General features: G+C 54.9%; 1 protein-coding gene across 1 annotated transcript in view; it reads left to right on the forward strand.

Moving 5' to 3' along the window:
- The first annotated feature begins 1475 nt into the window (after positions 1–1475).
- The window catches only part of LOC140389446 (uncharacterized), a 131223-nt gene continuing 119281 nt past the window's right edge, over positions 1476–13417 (forward strand). The window contains exon 1 of the mRNA XM_072473582.1: positions 1476–1568. Within this exon, the coding sequence (XP_072329683.1) occupies positions 1508–1568 (61 nt within the window). The 5' untranslated portion in view covers positions 1476–1507. The remainder of the gene's footprint in view (positions 1569–13417) is intronic.

Below are 13417 nucleotides of genomic sequence, written 5' to 3' on the forward strand. Positions count from 1 at the left end.
GGCCGTGTTAAATTGTCCCTTAGTGTCCAGGGATGTACAGGTTAAGTGGATTGGCCGTGATAAATTGTCCCTTAGTGTCCAGGGATGTACAGGTTAGGTGGATTGGCCGTGTTAAATTGTCCCTTAGTGTCCAGGGATGTACAGGTTAGGTCGATTGGCCGTGATAAATTGTCCCTTAGTGTCCAGGGGTGTACAGGTTAGGTGGATTGGCCGTGTTAAATTGTCCCTTAGTGTCCAGGGATGTACAGGTTAGGTGGATTGGCCGTGATAAATTGTCCCTTAGTGTCCAGGGATGTACAGGTTAGGTGGATTGGCCGTGTTAAATTGTCCCTTAGTGTCCAGGGATGTACAGATTAGGTAAATTGACCGTGATAAATTGTCCCTTAGTGTCCAGGGATGTACAGGTTAGGTGGATTGACCGTGATAAATTACCCCTTAGTGTCCAGGGATGTACAGGTTAGGTGGATTGGCCGTGTTAAATTGTCCCTTAGTGTCCAGGGATGTACAGGTTAGGTGGATTGACCGTGTTAAATTGTCCCTTAGTGTCCAGGGATGTACAGGTTTGGTGGATTGGCCGTGATAAATTGTCCCTTAGTGTCCAGGGATGTACAGGTTAGGTGGAGTGACCGTGTTAAATTGTCCCTTAGTGTCCAGGGATGTACAGGTTTGGTGGATTGGCCGTGATAAATTGTCCCTTAGTGTCCAGGGATGTACAGGTTAGGTGGATTGGCCGTGATAAATTGTCCCTTAGTGTCCAGGGATGTCCAGGTTAGGTGGATTGACCGTGATAAATTGTCCCTTAGTGTCCAGGGATGTACAGGTTAGGTGGATTGGCCGTGATAAATTGTCCCTTAGTGTCCAGGGATGTCCAGGTTAGGTGGATTGACCGTGATAAATTGTCCCTTAGTGTCCAGGGATGTCCAGGTTAGGTGGATTGGCCGTGATAAATTGTCCCTTAGTGTCCAGGGATGTACAGGTTAGGTGGATTGGCCGTGATAAATTGTCCCTTAGTGTCCAGGGATGTGCAGGTTAGGTGGATTGGCCATGTTAAATTGTCCCTTAGTGTCCAGGGATGTACAGGTTAGGTGGATTGGGTAAGCTTCTCTCTCAGAGGGGCGGCCTGGCTCGATGGGCTGAATGGCCTCCAGCGCGCGTGAGTGAACCGTCGACATTCAAATCTCCCGCCATAGGCCCGCCTTGCGCTCTGATTGGTCTGAGGCGGGGTAGAAGCAGGGGGCGGGGAGCGGGGGGTCACGCGGCAGGGGCACGCGGAGGGCGGGGTGTCGTACCAGCGGGTTGACGTCTGAGGCACGCGGGCGAGGCGACGTCTCGGCGCGGTGACGTTGCGGGCACGCGTGCTGGGTGACGTTTCGGCGCGGCGACGTTCCGGACACGCGTGCTGGGTGACGTGCCGGCGCGGTGACGTCTGGGCGCGGTGACGTTCCGGGCACGCGGCCGGCCGGCGGGAGGTGACGGTTGGGCGCCATCTTGCCGCTCAGCCTGCCCAATGGCGCCGCCTCATTTGGCGTACCGGGCGCTCTGCTCCCTCTGTCTGCTCAGCCTGCCAGGTAAGGAGGTCCCAGAGCCCATCCCTGCCCCACTGACCCCCACTGACACCTCAACAGGGCGGGGATCGTTCCAGAGGCAGGACCGGTCAGCGGCTCCGGACCGGTCAGCGGCTCCTCGATGTGGACACCGGACCGGTCAGCGGCACCTCAATGTGGACACCGGGCCGGTCAGCGGCTCCGGGCCGGTCAGCGGCTCCTCGATGTGGACACCGGACCGGTCAGCGGCCCCTCGATGTGGACACCGGACCGGTCAGCGGCTCCTCGATGTGGACACCGGACCGGTCAGCGGCTCCTCGATGTGGACACCGGACCGGTCAGCGGCTCCTCGATGTGGACACCGGACCGGTCAGCGGCTCCTCAATGTGGAAACCGGACCGGTCAGCAGCTCCGGACCGGTCAGCGGCTCCTCGATGTGGACACCGGATCGGTCAGCGGCACCTCAATGTGGAAACCGGACCGGTCAGCGGCTCCGGACCGGTCAGCGGCTCCTCTATGTGGACACCGGACTGGTCAGCGGCTCCTCAATGTGGACACCGGACCGGTCAGCGGCTCCGGACCGGTCAGCGGCTCCTCGATGTGGACACCGGACTGGTCAGCGGCATCTCAATGTGGAAACCGGACCGGTCAGCGGCTCCGGACCGGTCAGCGGCTGCTCGACGTGGACACCGGACCGGTCAGTGGCTCCGGACCGGTCAGCGGCTGCTCGACGTGGACACTGGACCGGTCAGCGGCTCCGGACCGGTCAGCGGCTGCTCGACGTGGACACCGGACTTGTCAGCGGCACCTCAATGTGGAAACCGGACCGGTCAGCAGCTCCTCGACGTGGACACCGGACCGGTCAGCGGCTCCTCGATCTGGAAACCGGACAGGTCAGCATCTCCTCGATGTGGACACAGGACTGGTCAGCGGCACCTCAATGTGGAAACCGGACCGGTCAGCGGCTCCTCGATGTGGACACCGGACTTGTCAGCGGCACCTCAATGTGGAAACCGGACCGGTCAGCAGCTCCTCGACGTGGACACCGGACCGGTCAGCGGCTCCTCGATGTGGACACCGGATCGGTCAGCGGCTCCTCAATCTGGAAACCGGACAGGTCAGCATCTCCTCGATGTGGACACCGGATCGGTCACCAGCTCCTCGACGTGGACACCGGACCGGTCAGCGTCTCCTCGATGTGGACAGCGGATCGGTCAGCGGCTCCTCGATCTGGAAACCGGACCGGTCAGCATCTCCTCGATTTGGATTCCGGATCGGTCAGCGGCTCCTCGATCTGGAAACCGGACCGGTCAGCGGCTCCTCGATGTGGATACCGGACCGGTCAGCGTCTCCTCGATGTGGATACCGGATCGGTCAGCGTCTCCTCGATGAGGAAACCGGACCGGTCAGCGGCTCCTCGATGTGGATACCGGATCGGTCAGCGGCTCCTCGATGTGGATACCGGATCGGTCAGCGGCTCCTCGATCTGGAAACCGGACCGGTCAGCATCTCCTCGATGAGGAAACCGGACCGGTCAGCATCTCGATGTGGATACCGGATCGGTCACCAGCTACTCGATGAGGAAACCGGACCGGTCAGCGGCTCCTCGATGTGGATACCGGATCGGTCAGCGGCTCCTCGATGTGGATACCGGATCGGTCAGCGGCTCCTCGATGTGGAAACCGGACCGGTCAGCGGCTCCTCAATGTGGAAACCGGACTGGTCAGCGGCTCCTCGATGTGGAAACCGGACCGGTCAGCGCCTCCTCGATGAGGAAACCGGACCGGTCAGCGTCTCCTCGATGTGGAAAACGGACCGGTCAGCGGCTCCACGAGGTGGAAACCGGACCGGTCAGTGGCTCCTCGATATGGACACCGGACCGGTCAGCGGCTCCTTGGTGTGGACACCGGACCTGTCAACGGCTCCGGACCGGTCAGCGTCTCCTCCATGTGGACACCAGACCGGTCAGCAGCTCCTCGATGAGGAAACCGGACCGGTCAGTGGCTCCTCGATGAGGAAACCGGACCGGTCAGCGTCTCCTCGATGTGGAAAACGGACCGGTCAGCGGCTCCACGATGTGGAAACCGGACCGGTCAGTGGCTCCTCGATATGGACACCGGACCGGTCAGCGGCTCCTTGGTGTGGACACCGGACCTGTCAACGGCTCCGGACCGGTCAGCGTCTCCTCCATGTGGACACCAGACCGGTCAGCAGCTCCTCGATGAGGAAACCGGACCGGTCAGTGGCTCCTCGATGTGGACACCGGACCGGTCAGCGGCTCCTCGATGTGGAAACCGGACCGGTCAGCAGCTCCTCGATGTGGAAACCGGACCGGTCAGCAGCTCCTCGATGTGGAAACCGGACCGGTCAGCTTCTCCTCGATGTGGACACTGGACCGGTCAGCGGCTCCTCGATGTGGAAACCGGACCGGTCAGCGGCTCCTCGATGTGGAAACCAGACCGGTCAGCGGCTCCTCGATGTGGAAACCAGACCGGTCAGCGGCTCCTCGATGTGGGCGGGTCAGCGGCTCCTCGATGTGGAAACCAGACCGGTCAGCAGCTCCTCGATGTGGACACCGGACCTGTCAACGGCTCCGGACCGGTCAGCGTCTCCTCGATGTGGACACCAGACCGGTCAGCGGCTCCTCGATGTGGAAACCGGACCGGTCAGCGGCTCCTCAATGTGGAAACCGGACTGGTCAGCATCTCCTTGATGTGGAAACCTGACCGGTCAGCGGCTCCTCGATGTGGAAAACGGACCGGTCAGCGGCTCCTCGATGTGGAAACCGGACCGGTCAGCGGCTCCTCGATGGGGAAACCGGACCGGTCAGCGGCTCCTTGGTGTGGACACCGGACCGGTCAACGGCTCCGGACCGGTCAGCGTCTCCTCCATGTGGACACCAGACCGGTCAGCAGCTCCTCGATGAGGAAACCGGACCGGTCAGTGGCTCCTCGATGTGGACACCGGACCGGTCAGCGGCTCCTCGATGTGGAAACCGGACCGGTCAGCGTTTCCTCGATGGGGAAACCGGACCGGTCAGCGTCTCCTCGATGTGGAAACCGGACCGGTCAGCGTCTCCTCGATGGGGAAACCGGACCGGTCAGCGTCTCCTCGATGGGGAAACCGGACCGGTCAGCGTCTCCTCGATGGGGAAACCGGACCGGTCAGCGTCTCCTCGATGGGGAAACCGGACCGGTCAGCGTCTCCTCGATGTGGAAACCGGACCGGTCAGCGTCTCCTCGATGGGGAAACCGGACCGGTCAGCGTCTCCTCGATGTGGACACCGGACCGGTCAGCGGCTCCCCCATGTGGAAACCGGACCGGTCAGCGGCTCCTCGATGTGGAAACCAGACCGGTCAGCGGCTCCTCGATGTGGGCGGGTCAGCGGCTCCTCGATGTGGAAACCAGACCGGTCAGCAGCTCCTCGATGTGGACACCGGACCGGTCAACGGCTCCGGACCGGTCAGTGTCTCCTCGATGTGGACACCAGACCAGTCAGTGGCTCCTCGATGTGGAAACCGGACCGGTCAGCGGCTCCTCAATGTGGAAACCGGACTGGTCAGCAGCTCCTTGATGTGGAAACCTGACCGGTCAGCGGCTCCTCGATGTGGAAACCGGGCCGGTGAGTGGCTCCTCGATGTGGAAACCGGACCGGTCAGCAGCTCCTCGATGTGGACACCGGACCTGTCAGCAGCTCCTTGATGTGGACACCGGACCTGTCAGCAGCTCCTTGATGTGGATACCGGACCGGTCAGCAGCTCCTCGATGGGGACACCGGACCGGTCAGCGGCTCCTCGATGTGGAAACCAGACCGATCAGCTATTCCTCGATGTGGAAACCAGACCGGCCAGCGGCTCCTCGATGTGGATACCGGACCGGTCAGCGGCTCCTCGATGTGGAAACCGGACCGGTCAGTGGGTTCTCGATGTGGATACCGGACCGGTCAGCGGCTCCTCGTTGTGGAAACCGGACCGGTCAGCGGTTCCTCGATGTGGAAACCAGACCGGTCAGCAGCTCCTCGATGTGGATACCGGACCTGTCAGTGGGTCCTCGATGTGCATACCTGACCGGTCAGCGTCTCCTCAATGTGGAAACCGGACCGGTCTGCATCTCCTCGATGCGGAAACCGGACCGGTTAGCCGGTTCTAGAGGTGGAAACCGGAATGGTTAGCGGGTTCTAGATGTGGCAACCTGATTGGTTAACATAGAATAGAATTTATAGTGCATAAGGAGACCATTCAGCCCATCGAGTCTGCACCAGCCCTTACAAAGAGCACCCTACTCAAGGCCACATCTCTACCCTATCCCCGTAAACCCCACTTAACCTTTTTGGACTCTAAGGACAACTTAGCATAGCTAATCCACCTAACCTGCACATCTTTGGACTGTGGGAGGAAACCGGAGCACCCGGAGGAAACCCACGCACACACGGGGAGAACGGGCAGACTCCGCACAGACAGTGACCCAGCGGGGAATCGAACCTGGGACCCTGGAGCTGTGAAGCAGCTATGCTAACCACTGTGTTAGCGTGCTGCCTCGTTAGCAGGACCTCGATGTGGAAACTGTACCGGTTTGCGGGTTCTAGATGTGGAAACCGTACCGGTTTGCGGGTTCTAGATGTGGAAACCGTACCGGTTTGCGGGTTCTAGATGTGGAAACCGTACCGGTTTGCGGGTTCTAGATGTGGAAACCGGACCGGTTTGTGGGTTCTAGATGTGGAAACTGCCGGTTTGCGGGTTCTAGATGTGGAAATCGGACCGGATTGCGGTTCTAGTTGTGGAACCGGAACCGCTTGGCGGGTTCTGGTTGATTAAACCGGACCGATTTAAAACTGTGAAAACTGGAGCGGTCAACTGGTTCTAGATAAGACCAGAGACATAGGAGCAGAATTAAGCCACTCGGCCCATCGAGTCCGCTCCGCCATTCAATCATGGCTGATATTTTGTCATCCCCATTCTCCTGCCTTCTCCCCATAACCCCTGATCCCTTACTAATCAAGAACCTATCTATCTCTGTCTTAAAGACACTCAGTGATTTGGCCTCCACAGCCTTCTGCGGTAAAGAGTTCCACAGATTCCCCACCCTCTGGCTGACGAAGTTCCTCCTCATCTCTGTTTTAAAGGATCGTCCCTTTAGTCTGAGATTGTGTCCTCTCGTTCTAGTTTCTCCTACAAGTGGAAACATCCTCTCCACGTCCACTCTACCCAGGCCTCGCAGTATCCTGTAAGTTTCAAAAACATCCCCCCTCATCCTTCTAAACTCCAACGAGCACAGACCCAGAGTCCTCAACCGTTCCTCATGCGACAGGCTCTTCATTCCAGGGATCACTCTTGTGACCCTCCCTCTGGACCCTTTCCAAGGCCAGCACATCCTTCCTTAGATACGGGGCACAAAACTGCTCACAGTACTCCAAATGGGGTCTGACCAGAGTCTTATACAGCCTCAGAAGTACATCCCTGCTCTTGTATTCTGGCCCTCTTGACATGAATGCTAACATTGCATTTGCCTTCCTAACTGCCGACTGAACCTGCACGTTAACCTTAAGAGAATCATGAACAAGGACTCCCAAGTCCCTTTGTGCTTCTGATTTCCTAAGCATCTCCCCATTTATGTGGAAACTGGACCAGTTAGCAGGTTCTGGATGTGGAAACCGGACTGGTTAGCGGGTTCTAGATGTGGAAACCGGACCGGTTAGCGGTTTCTGGATGTGGAAACTGGACTGGTTAGCGGGTTCGAGATGTGAAAACCGGACCGGTTAGCAGGTTCTAGATGTGGAAACTGGACTGGTTAGCGGGTTCTAGATGTGGAAACCGGACCAGTTAGCAGGTTCTGGATGTGGAAACTGGACTGGTTAGCGGGTTCTAGATGTGAAAACCGGACCTATTAGCGGGTTCTAGATATGAAAACCGGACCGGTTAGCGGGTTCTAGATGTGAAAACCGGACCAGTTAGCAGGTTCTGGATGTGAAAACCGGACTAGTTAGCAGGTTCTGGATGTGAAAACCGGACCGGTTAGCGGGTTCTAGATGTGAAAACTGGACCGGTTAGCGGGTTCTAGATATGAAAACCGGACCAGTTAGCAGGTTCTGGATGTGAAAACCGGACCGGTTAGCGGGTTCTAGATGTGAAAACCGGACCGGTTAGCAGTTTCTGGATTTTTAAACTGGACCGGTTAGCGGGTTCTGGATGTTTAAGTAGAACGGTTAGCGTGTTCTGGACCTGGAAACTGGATCGGTTAGTGGGTTCTGGATGTTTAAGTAGAACGGTTAGCGTGTTCTGGACCTGGAAACTGGATCGGTTAGTGGGTTCTGGATGTTTAAGTAGAACGGTTAGCGTGTTCTGGACCTGGAAACTGGATCGGTTAGTGGGTTCTGGATGTGAAAACCGGACCGGTTAGCGGGTTCTAGATGTGAAAACCGGACCGGTTAGCAGGTTCTGGATTTTTAAACTGGACCGGTTAGCGGGTTCTGGATGTTTAAGTAGAACGGTTAGCGTGTTCTGGACCTGGAAACTGGATCGGTTAGTGGGTTCTGGATGTTTAAGTAGAACGGTTAGCGTGTTCTGGACCTGGAAACTGGATCGGTTAGTGGGTTCTAGATGTGGAAACCGTACCGGTTTGCGGGTTCTAGATGTGGAAACCGTACCGGTTTGCGGGTTCTAGATGTGGAAACCGGACCGGTTTGTGGGTTCTAGATGTGGAAACTGCCGGTTTGCGGGTTCTAGATGTGGAAATCGGACCGGATTGCGGTTCTAGTTGTGGAACCGGAACCGCTTGGCGGGTTCTGGTTGATTAAACCGGACCGATTTAAAACTGTGAAAACTGGAGCGGTCAACTGGTTCTAGATAAGACCAGAGACATAGGAGCAGAATTAAGCCACTCGGCCCATCGAGTCCGCTCCGCCATTCAATCATGGCTGATATTTTGTCATCCCCATTCTCCTGCCTTCTCCCCATAACCCCTGATCCCTTACTAATCAAGAACCTATCTATCTCTGTCTTAAAGACACTCAGTGATTTGGCCTCCACAGCCTTCTGCGGTAAAGAGTTCCACAGATTCCCCACCCTCTGGCTGACGAAGTTCCTCCTCATCTCTGTTTTAAAGGATCGTCCCTTTAGTCTGAGATTGTGTCCTCTCGTTCTAGTTTCTCCTACAAGTGGAAACATCCTCTCCACGTCCACTCTACCCAGGCCTCGCAGTATCCTGTAAGTTTCAAAAACATCCCCCCTCATCCTTCTAAACTCCAACGAGCACAGACCCAGAGTCCTCAACCGTTCCTCATGCGACAGGCTCTTCATTCCAGGGATCACTCTTGTGACCCTCCCTCTGGACCCTTTCCAAGGCCAGCACATCCTTCCTTAGATACGGGGCACAAAACTGCTCACAGTACTCCAAATGGGGTCTGACCAGAGTCTTATACAGCCTCAGAAGTACATCCCTGCTCTTGTATTCTGGCCCTCTTGACATGAATGCTAACATTGCATTTGCCTTCCTAACTGCCGACTGAACCTGCACGTTAACCTTAAGAGAATCATGAACAAGGACTCCCAAGTCCCTTTGTGCTTCTGATTTCCTAAGCATCTCCCCATTTATGTGGAAACTGGACCAGTTAGCAGGTTCTGGATGTGGAAACCGGACTGGTTAGCGGGTTCGAGATGTGAAAACCGGACCGGTTAGCGGGTTCTAGATGTGGAAACTGGACTGGTTAGCGGGTTCTAGATGTGGAAACCGGACCGGTTAGCAGGTTCTAGATGTGGAAACTGGACTGGTTAGCGGGTTCTAGATGTGGAAACCGGACCGGTTAGCGGTTTCTGGATGTGGAAACTGGACTGGTTAGCGGGTTCGAGATGTGAAAACCGGACCGGTTAGCAGGTTCTAGATGTGGAAACTGGACTGGTTAGCGGGTTCTAGATGTGGAAACCGGACCAGTTAGCAGGTTCTGGATGTGGAAACTGGACTGGTTAGCGGGTTCTAGATGTGAAAACCGGACCTATTAGCGGGTTCTAGATATGAAAACCGGACCGGTTAGCGGGTTCTAGATGTGAAAACCGGACCAGTTAGCAGGTTCTGGATGTGAAAACCGGACTAGTTAGCAGGTTCTGGATGTGAAAACCGGACCGGTTAGCGGGTTCTAGATGTGAAAACTGGACCGGTTAGCGGGTTCTAGATGTGAAAACCGGACCAGTTAGCAGGTTCTGGATGTGAAAACCGGACCGGTTAGCGGGTTCTAGATGTGAAAACCGGACCGGTTAGCAGTTTCTGGATTTTTAAACTGGACCGGTTAGCGGGTTCTGGATGTTTAAGTAGAACGGTTAGCGTGTTCTGGACCTGGAAACTGGATCGGTTAGTGGGTTCTGGATGTTTAAGTAGAACGGTTAGCGTGTTCTGGACCTGGAAACTGGATCGGTTAGTGGGTTCTGGATGTTTAAGTAGAACGGTTAGCGTGTTCTGGACCTGGAAACTGGATCGGTTAGTGGGTTCTGGATGTGAAAACCGGACCGGTTAGCGGGTTCTAGATGTGAAAACCGGACCGGTTAGCAGGTTCTGGATTTTTAAACTGGACCGGTTAGCGGGTTCTGGATGTTTAAGTAGAACGGTTAGCGTGTTCTGGACCTGGAAACTGGATCGGTTAGTGGGTTCTGGATGTTTAAGTAGAACGGTTAGCGTGTTCTGGACCTGGAAACTGGATCGGTTAGTGGGTTCTGGATGTTTAAGTAGAACGGTTAGCGTGTTCTGGACCTGGAAACTGGACCGGTTAGTGGGTTCTGGATGTGAAAACCGGACCGGTTTGCGGGTTCTGGATGTTTAAGTAGAACGGTTAGCGTGTTCTGGACCTGGAAACTGGACCGGTTGGTGGGTTCTGGATGTGAAAACCGGACCGGTTAGCGGGTTCTGGATGTTTAAGTAGAACGGTTAGCGTGTTCTGGACCTGGAAACTGGACCGGTTAGCAGGTTCTGGATGTGAAAACCGGACCGGTTAGCGGGTTCTGGATGTTTAAGTAGAACGGTTAGCGTGTTCTGGACCTGGAAACTGGATCGGTTAGTGGGTTCTGGATGTTTAAGTAGAACGGTTAGCGTGTTCTGGACCTGGAAACTGGACCGGTTAGTGGGTTCTGGATGTTTAAGTAGAACGGTTAGCGTGTTCTGGACCTGGAAACTGGACCGGTTAGCGGGTTCTGGATGTTTAAACCGGACCGGTTAGCGGGTTCTGGATGTTTAAACTGGACCGGTTAGCGGGTTCTGGATGTTTTTTAAAAAAAGTATTTTATTGAAAATTTTTGGTCAACCATCACAGTACATTGTGTATCCTTTACACAATAATATAATAGTATAAATAACAATGACCTGATTTATAAACAAAGAATAAATAATATATAACAAAAACGAAAACTAAAACTAAATGGCAACTGCCTTGTCTCAGATAAACACTCTCCAAAAATATGATTTAACAGTCCAATATACAATTATTTATAGCAACGACCTATACATATTATACATATATATTAACAACCCTGAGAGTCCTTCTGGTTCCTCCCCCCCCCCACCCCCCCCCCCCCCCCCCCGGGCTGCTGCTACCTTCTTTTCTATTCCCTCTATCTTTCTGTAAGGTATTCGACGAAAGGTTGCCACCGCCTGGTGAACCCTTGAGCCGATCCCCTTAGGACGAACTTAATCCGTTCCAGCTTTATAAACCCTGCCATGTCATTTATCCAGGTCTCCACCCCCGGGGGCTTGGCTTCCTTCCACATCAACAGTATCCTGCGCCGGGCTACTAGGGACGCAAAGGCCAAAACATCGGCCTCACTCGCCTCCTGTACTCCCGGCTCTTGTGCAACCCCAAATATAGCCAACCCCCAGCTTGGTTCGACCTGGACCCCCACTACTTTCGAAAGCACCTTTGTCACCCCCATCCAGAACCCCTGTAGTGCCGGACATGACCAGAACATGTGGGTGTGATTCGCTGGGCTTCTCGAGCATCTCGCACACCTATCCTCTACCCCAAAAATTTACTGAGCCGTGCTCCAGTCATATGCGCCCTGTGTAACACCTTAAATTGAATCAGGCTTAGCCTGGCACACGAGGACGATGAGTTTACCCTACTTAGGGCATCTGCCCACAGCCCCTCCTCAATCTCCTCCCCCAGCTCTTCTTCCCATTTCCCTTTCAGCTCATTTACCATAATCTCCCCCTCGTCCCTCATTTCCCTATATATATCTGACACCTTACCGTCCCCCACCCATGTCTTTGAGATCACTCTGTCCTGCACCTCATGCGTCGGGAGCTGCGGGAATTCCCTCACCTGTTGCCTCGCAAAAGCCCTCAGTTGCATATACCGGAATGCATTCCCTTGGGGCAACCCATATTTCTCGGTCAGCGCTCCCAGACTTGCGAACTTCCCATCCACAAACAGATCTTTCAGTTGCGTTACTCCTGCTCTTTGCCATATTCCAAATCCCCCATCCATTCTCCCCGGGTAAACCTATGGTTATTTCTTATCGGGGACCCCACCAAGGCTCCCGTCTTTCCCCTATGCCGTCTCCACTGTCCCCAAATTTTCAAAGTCGCCACCACCACCGGGCTTGTGGTGTATTTCTTCGGTGAGAACGGCAATGGGGCCGTTACCATAGCTTGTAGGCTAGTCCCCCTACAGGACGCCCTCTCCAATCTCTTCCACGCCGCTGCCTCCTCTTCTCCCATGCACTTACTCACCATTGAGATATTGGCGGCCCAGTAGTACTCACTTAGGCTTGGTAATGCCAGCCCCCCCCTATCCCTACTACGCTGTAAGAATCCCTTCCTCACTCTCGGGGTCTTCCCGGCCCACACAAAGCTCATGATACTCTTTTCGATCCTTTTGAAGAAAGCCTTCGTGATCACCACCGGGAGGCACTGAAACACAAAGAGGAATCTCGGGAGGACTACCATTTTAACCGCCTGCACCCTCCCTGCCAGTGACAGGGATACCATGTCCCATCTCTTGAAGTCCTCCTCCATTTGTTCCACCAATCGCGTTAAATTTAGCCTATGCAATGTACCCCAATTCTTGGCTATCTGGATCCCCAAGTAACGAAAGTCCCTTGTTAACTTCCTCAGCGGAAAGTCCTCTATTTCTCTGCTCTGCTCCCCTGATGCACCACAAACAACTCACTTTTCCCCATGTTCAGTTTATATCCTGAGAATTCTCCAAACTCCCGAAGTGTCCGCATTATCTCTGGCATCCCCTCCGCCGGGTCCGCTACATATAACAACAAATCATCCGCATATAGAGATACCCGGTGTTCTTCTCCTCCTCTAAGTACTCCCCTCCACTTCTTGGAACCCCTCAATGCTATTGCCAGGGGCTCAATCGCCAGTGCAAACAATAATGGGGACAGAGGGCATCCCTGCCTTGTCCCTCTATGGAGCCGAAAGTATGCAGATCCCCGTCCATTCGTGACCACACTCGCCACTGGGGCCCTATACAACAGCTGCACCCATCCAACATACTCATCTCCAAAACCAAATCTCCTCAGCACCTCCCACAGATAATACCACTCCACTCTATCAAATGCTTTCTCGGCATCCATCGCCACCACTATCTCCGCTTCCCCCTCTGGTGGGGGCATCATCATTACCCCTAACAGCCTCCGTATATTCGTATTCAGCTGTCTCCCCTTCACAAACCCAGTTTGGTCCTCATGGACCACCCTCGGGACACAATCCTCTATCCTCATTGCCATTACCTCGGCCAGAATCTTAGCGTCTACATTTAGGAGGGAAATAGGTCTATAGGACCCGCATTGCAGCGGGTCCTTTTCCTTCTTTAGGAGAAGCGATATCGTTGCCTCAGACATAGTCGGGGGCAGCTGCCCCCTTTCCTTTGCCTCATTAAAGGT

The sequence above is a fragment of the Scyliorhinus torazame genome, chromosome 14 (assembly GCF_047496885.1).
Source record: "Scyliorhinus torazame isolate Kashiwa2021f chromosome 14, sScyTor2.1, whole genome shotgun sequence".
NCBI classification, from domain to species: Eukaryota; Metazoa; Chordata; class Chondrichthyes; order Carcharhiniformes; family Scyliorhinidae; genus Scyliorhinus; species Scyliorhinus torazame.